Source organism: Panthera uncia, assembly GCF_023721935.1.
Source record: "Panthera uncia isolate 11264 chromosome A1 unlocalized genomic scaffold, Puncia_PCG_1.0 HiC_scaffold_16, whole genome shotgun sequence".
NCBI classification, from domain to species: Eukaryota; Metazoa; Chordata; class Mammalia; order Carnivora; family Felidae; genus Panthera; species Panthera uncia.
The window spans coordinates 10,216,561-10,223,261 of record NW_026057576.1 but is presented as its reverse complement, the minus strand read 5'-3'; the positions used below and the strand labels follow the sequence as shown (position 1 = coordinate 10,223,261).

The window sequence follows — 6,701 nt, the reverse complement described above, 5'->3', positions numbered from 1 at the left end:
AGAGCCAATCTTGGATCTTCAGTTTTCTATTTGTAATGTCTCGAGTGGTTGGTACTGAGTTCGTAAGACCATAAATTGTACAGCATTGAACCTGTCTTGGACAAAATTAATAATTTTGTTTATGATGCAGAGGCCTAATGTGAGAGCGAGAAGTAGAATGGCCAGAGGCCCAAGTAAAGCGGAGAGCAGGATAGTATTATAGACTTCCTGGGTTTCTAAATTAGAAACCTCTCAAGTTAAAGTATAGGGTATGTGGGGGTTGCCTGCAATACTTATGAGTCCGTAGGAGGTGAACAGGAGCACGCTAATGAGTGTTCCTCCGATCATTGTGGGTCCAGAGCTGTAGCAACAGTCTTGGTATGGGACACCCAGGCCTTTGGTCTCAGCCGGTTTTCGGGGTCAGGTTTTCGACGCAGAGTCAATTTTAAAGGATGGGTCTTACTCTGGTCAACTGTTCAGGCAGTGTTGGCTTCCGGCACGAAGTCTTCTCGAACCGCAAAGGGATCAGCTGGTCGGGCGTGGGTGTAATGGATCCAGGTAGCAATCCCGTCGACTTTGAGAGCAGTGGGTGTGGATAGGATCACAATGTAGGGTCCCTTCCACCGTGGTTGGAGGGTCTCTTGCTTGTGTCTCCGCACGTATACCCAATCTCCGGGTCGGTAGTGATGCGGCTCAGGAGGGGGCCCGTTCTCATAAATGGCTCTCAATCTAGGCCAAACTTCCTGGTGGGTGTGCTGGAGTTCCCTCAGGGAAATAAGTTTATGATCATCAAATTTAGTTAACACATTAGACTGTAGGTTGGGAATTATAGGGGGGGGGGGCACTCCATACATGATTTTAAAGGGGGTTAATCCCAGTTTGTAAGGGGAGTTCCTCACCCTGAACAGAGCGTAGGGGAGTAAGACTACCCAATTAGCGCCAGTCTCTATGGTCAATTTAGTTAAGGTCTCTTTTAGAGTTTTATTTATTTTTTCTACCTGTCCTGAGCTTTGGGGTTTATATGCACAATGTAGTTTCCAATCAGCCCCAATAAACTGCGCTATCCCTTGTATTACCTTTGAAATGAATGCTGGTCCGTTGTCTGATCCTATTAGGGTAGGGAATCCGTACCTGGGTATGATGTCTTCTAACATTTTCTTTGCTACTATCTGCGTAGTCTCATGCTTGGTGGGGAAGGCCTCTGTCCATCCTGAAAAGGTATCTATAAACACTAACAAATATTTATATCCATATTTTTCAGGCTTTACCTCGGTGAAGTCTACTTCCCAATAGGCTCCCGGCCTGGTTCTGCGGGTTCTGGAGCCAGGATTTTTCCCGTGGTTGGTGGCGTTAGTTAATTGACAAGCTTTACAGCTAGTAACTATCTGCTCAATTTTTGTCCTGAAGTCTTTAATGGTGATCCTAGCATGTCTTATTAAGTCTTGCATTTTTCTTGTGCCCATATGAGTGGCTCGGTGCATCTTGGATAAGACTTTATTTCCCATTTCTTCTGGGAGGATTATGCTACAGTCTGCTGCTCTCCACCATCCGTTAAGGCACTGAGTTAAAGGTAATTTTTGGATCCAGTTTAGGTCTTCTTTAGTGTAGGCGGGATTTTCTGGTAAACTAGCTGAACCAGGGTCTGGTAGGGTGGTCATTAAAGCACAGTCCACCTGTAAGGCTGCCTCTCGGGCCACCTGGTCAGCCAAATTATTTCCTCTGGCCACCGGTGTGACCAGTTTTTGGTGGCCTGGGCAATGTATGATGGCTAGTCGTTTAGGCAGCCAGAGTGCCTTTAAAAGAGCCAATATTTTTTCTTTGTTTTTGATAGTTTTCCCCTCTACAGTTAACAGTCCCCTCTCTCTGTATATAGCTCCATGTGTGTGGGCCATAGCAAAAGCATATCTGCTATCGGTATACACGTTTAGTTTCTTGTCTTTTCCCAAAGTCATTGCCTTGGTTAAGGCCACAAGTTCAGCTCGTTGGGCAGAGGTGCCAGCTGGCAAAGGCTCTGCCCAAACAGTCTCAGTTTCAGTTGTGACTGCTGCCCCCGCGTACCTTTGACCTTGATGTACAAAGCTGCTGCCGTCAGTGAACCAGGTAACCTCGGCGTCTGGCAGCGGGTGATCCTGTAAATCTTCCCGAACTCCATGAACCTGTGCCAATATCTCAGCGCAGTCATGGAGGGGGGTATCCAAGTCCGGGTCTGGTAACAGGGAGGCAGGGTTTAGTGTTCGGGGGGGAGCATAAATGATTCTGAGGGGATTTAATAATAGTCCCTGGTAGTGAACCAGTCGGGTGTTACTTATCCATCGGTCAGGAGGTTGTTTGAGGACTCCCTCGATGGCATGAGGGGTTGTAACATGTAACTCTTGTCCCATAGTTAACTTATCAGCATCCTTTACCATTAGAGCTGTAGCGGCGATCATACGGAGGCAAGGGGGCCAGCCAGCCGCTACTGGGTCTAGTCTTTTTGAAAGATAGGCAATGGGCCTGGGCCATGGACCAAGGAGTTGCATTAGCACTGCTTTGGCTACCCCCTTGTTTTCATCTACGAAGAGATGAAAGGGTTTGGAGACATCGGGGAGCCCTAAGGCTGGCGCCGACAATAGGGCGAGTTTGATTTGCTGGAAAGCCTGCTCAGTTTTCTCTGTCCACTCAAAGGACGCCTGTTCTCGGGTGACCAGGTAAAGAGGCTTAGCTATCTCGGCGAACCGAGGTATCCACAAGCGGCAGAACCCGGCCGATCCCAGGAATTCTCTTACCTGCCTTCGCGTTGTGGGTTGGGGGATGCGGAGGACGGTTTCCTTCCGTGCATCAGTGAGCCATCATTGGCCTTCTCTTAACAGATACCCCAAGTAGGTTACCTCGGATCTGCAAATTTGGGCTTTCTTTGCTGAAGCCCGGTACCCCAGGGCACCAAGTGTCCGGAGGAGATTTTTGGTGCCTTGCAAGCAAGCTTCGGCAGTCTCAGCGGCGATTAAAAGATCGTCAACGTACTGCAAGAGAGTCACTTTGGGGTTTTGATTCCGGTACTCACCCAGATCCTCGTGAAGTGCCTCATCGAACAAGGTGGGTGAGTTTTTAAATCCTTGGGGGAGCCGGGTCCAGGTGAGTTGCCCATTTATGCCTCTCTCAGGATTGGATCACTCGAAGGCGAAGAGCTCTTGACTTTTGGGGGCCAGAGGCAGGCTGAAAAAGCATCTTTTAAATCAAGGACAGTATACCATTGTCTTTCTGGGCTGAGGGCACTTAGGAGGGTATAGGGGTTGGGTACTGTTGGGTGTATGTCCATGACTCGGCGGTTAACTTCTCTCAGATCTTGTACCGGACGATAGTCCGCACTGTTAGGTTTTCGTACAGGCAGCAGGGGGGTGTTCCAGGCTGAATGGCAGGGACGCAAGATGCCTAAGTCTAGGGGGCAACGGATATGTGGCGTGATGCCATTTCTGGCCTCCATTGACATCGGGTATTGTCAGACCCGAACTGGATCTGCCCCCGGTTTCAGCTCTATGAATAGAGCTGGGCGATGTTTAGCCAACCCCCGGTTTCAGCCCATGCTCCTGGAAACTGTTGGAGCCAGGGCTCTATGTTTTGACTTTGTGAGGGTGGCCCCTGGTGGAGTCGATATTTATCTTCTAATCTTAGAGTAAGTGTGGTAATGGGTTGGTTGTGAGGGCCAGTCACTTGGGGGCCCCCTGGCGTAAAATGAATTTGGGCCCCCATTTTAGTGAGTAAGTCTCTTTTTAATAAGGGCATGGGCTGTCGGGGATGACTAGGAAGGAATGGGTGACCTTTCCATTTCCTAGGTCCACAGTCCTCTGGGTGGTCCAGGGATATTTTTTATTCCGGTAGCCCCTTGGACCCAGGAAGATTTTTGAGAAATTTTTCCATGGGGCCTGATCAAGACCGAATGTTGTGCTCCTGTGTCAACTAGAAATTGAACTGGGTTCCCCTCCACTTGTAGCGTTACCCTAGGTTCGGGGAGGGGATCCGAACGCCGTCCCCCCTATTCTGCATCTTGAGTGAAGAGGGCAGGTGTGGTTTGTGGCTGCCATGGTTTTTGATCATGATGTGGCTTTTTCTTTCTAGGGCATTCTCGGGCCCAATGGCCTTTTTCTTTGTAATAGGCACATTGGTCCTTATCTAGGGGCTTTTGTTTATCCAGGGGCTTTTGGACAACAGCGGCCAGGACTTTGGTCATTTTCTTGGTGGCTTTAAGTTGCCTGTCCTCTGGAGTCTCTCTATTATTAAGGACGCGCTGGGCAATGCAGAGTAAGTCCTGAATCTGTTTTCCCTCCAGGTCCTCTAGTTTCTGGAGTTTCTTTTTAATATCAGTGGGTGCCTGATTTACAAAGGCCATTACAACAGCAGCTTGATTTTCGGGGGCCTCGGGGTTCATGGGGGTATACTGTCTGAAGGTTTCCATTAATCTTTCTAAATAAGCGGCAGGGCTCTCTGTCTTACCTTGTATCACTGAATACACTTTTGCCAAATTAGTGGGCTTGCGTGCAGCAGCCCGGAGACCCGCCATTAGAGTCTGGCGATAAATGCGTAGCCGTCCCCTACCTTCTGCCGTGTTGTAGTCCCAGCCATCCTGTGGGGGTCGGGTCAAGGGAAAAGCTGCATTAATGAGATCAAGGTTAGCAGTGGGTTGGCCGTCATCTCCAGGAACCAGCTTTCTTGCTTCCAATTGAATTCTTTCTCGCTCCTCAGTGGTGAACAGGATTCGGAGGAGCTGCTGACAATCATCCCAGGTGGGTTGGTGGGTAAACATAACGCTGTCTAAGAGACTTATTATTAAATCTTTAGGGTTGTCAGAAAATCGGGCATTCTGGGTTTTCCAGTTATATAGGTCACTGGTAGAGAAGGGCCAGTATCGAAGTCGGGGGTTCCCCGTCTCATCGGGAGGCCCTATTTCCCGTAAGGGTAAAGCTACGGTGGAGTCAGGAAGGCGGAGTCCTGGCTCATGTGGGGCCCGCCTACGGGTATGTCCGGCGGCCCTTGGACTTTGCCCCCACTAGGCTTGGGCGCGGGTTGAGCCTCCCTATTCTCTAGTTCTCCTATGGGCTGGGCTACGGGAGGCTCTGCCGGCGCAGCAGGGATAGGGGCAGCTTTCGGAATAAGAGGAGGAACCTGGTAAGGGGGAGGGTCAAGGGAAAGTAAATCTTGGTTGTCGGGGAGAACAGGGGGTGCAGTTGGAGTTGGCGGCTTGGGAGGGTTGATAGGTTTAGCCGCTAGGATTTGGCATGACTCTGCTATTAAGGAAGAGGCCATCCAAGGAGGTGGGTTTTCTACTAAATCTTGCCACACCAGAATATAGGGAATCTGATCCGAGTGACCTTCTTTCCCTGGTAGGAAAATTTTTTATTTTACTTTAAGGACCACAGGGAGGCAGAAGGTTCCCTCTGTAGGCCAATTGACCCCAAAGGTGGGCCATGCAGAGCGGCAATAGGTGATCAACTTCCTTTTGCGAATGTCTAGGCTTAAGTTGTGTCCTCTAGCTTTTACGTCCCTGAAGTTGGCGAGAAGGAGGGAGAGAGGGGTGCTCTGCGTTTGGCCCATGTTATGATTCTGAGGAAGAGGAGAAGAGAAGGGGGCGGCACGGAGGGGGCCCTGAAGCGGCTGAAATCAGCGATGGAGTTCGCACAGGCGACCTCCGAGGGTGAGACCCCTGGCGGCCTGGCTGGGCCCCGGGCGGAGGGGCGGGAGGGAAAGCCGCAGGCAGCTGAGGAAGGAGGAAAGAGGAACAAAGGATGGAATAATTAATTCTGATCAGCCAAAAAAACACTTAATTCCAATAAAACATCCGACGCACGAAAGAAAAACAAGAGCCAACAAGAATCTCTGACAGTGGTTTTAACTTTCTGGGGCCGTCTTGGCCAGCCCAACAGAAAGGGTTATGGCTAGGACGGCGGTTATTACAAGGGCCCAGGGGTGACAATACATTTAGACTGACATAGAAGCACTCGCGTACTCGCCCGTCCGCGTCCCTCGCGGGAACTTAGGTGCCTCTTAGCATGGGCGGGCAGGTATAAACCCCCTGCTTGGATCAAAATAAATTTTGACCGCCTTAAGCCGTATGAGGATCACCGCGGAAATCGGGTTAGAGCCCACTCGAATCCCATAGCTTATGCCATGGGACTACACATAGGGTAAGTCAGGCACGTGCCCCTGACTCCCAACAATCATTCCAGTCGATTTAACAGACAGACACACAGACACACATCATGTCAAAATACGGGTAACAATTGGCATGCCTAGATGGTTTTTTCTTTTAGACGCCTAGAGATATTTCTTAGCACTCTGGAAGTTCATAGAGAAAATGAAAGTATTTAGTTCGCAGGCGCGTTGGACGTAAGCAGCCCACAGAAAAGAATCCTGATGGGCCAAAAAGGCCCCCCGATGGACCAGGAAGGTCCCCTGATGGACCAAGAAGGTCCCCAGATGGGCCAAGAAGGCCCCCAGATGGGCCAAGAAGGCCCCCAGATGTCAGTGGACGTCTCCAACTGACCCCGGCCGGGTGCCGTATAGCGCGTCCGCCAGGGTCACACCAGCTTCCAGACAGAACCGGTTCTCCAGAGAAGAAACACAGATCAGAGAGAAAAGGAAGAACGTTAGAGCCGGCTTACTTACCGATCGGAATCAAATACGACCCGTTGACCAGAAGTCTGGTGGGCTCGGGGGAGATCTCGGTGGGACCTCCAAATGTAATGCCTGAA

General features: G+C 50.3%; 1 protein-coding gene across 1 annotated transcript; it reads right to left on the bottom strand.

The window, feature by feature from the left end:
• Window positions 1-455: 455 nt before the first annotated feature.
• LOC125934219 (uncharacterized) lies at window positions 456-5,256 on the bottom strand. Its single transcript, XM_049647538.1, is given in 6 exon segments — window positions 456-3,181; window positions 3,184-3,525; window positions 3,528-3,743; window positions 3,746-3,826; window positions 3,829-4,999; window positions 5,059-5,256. Coding segments are annotated over 6 exon segments (4,734 nt in total).
• Between the last annotated feature and the right edge of the window lie 1,445 nt (window positions 5,257-6,701).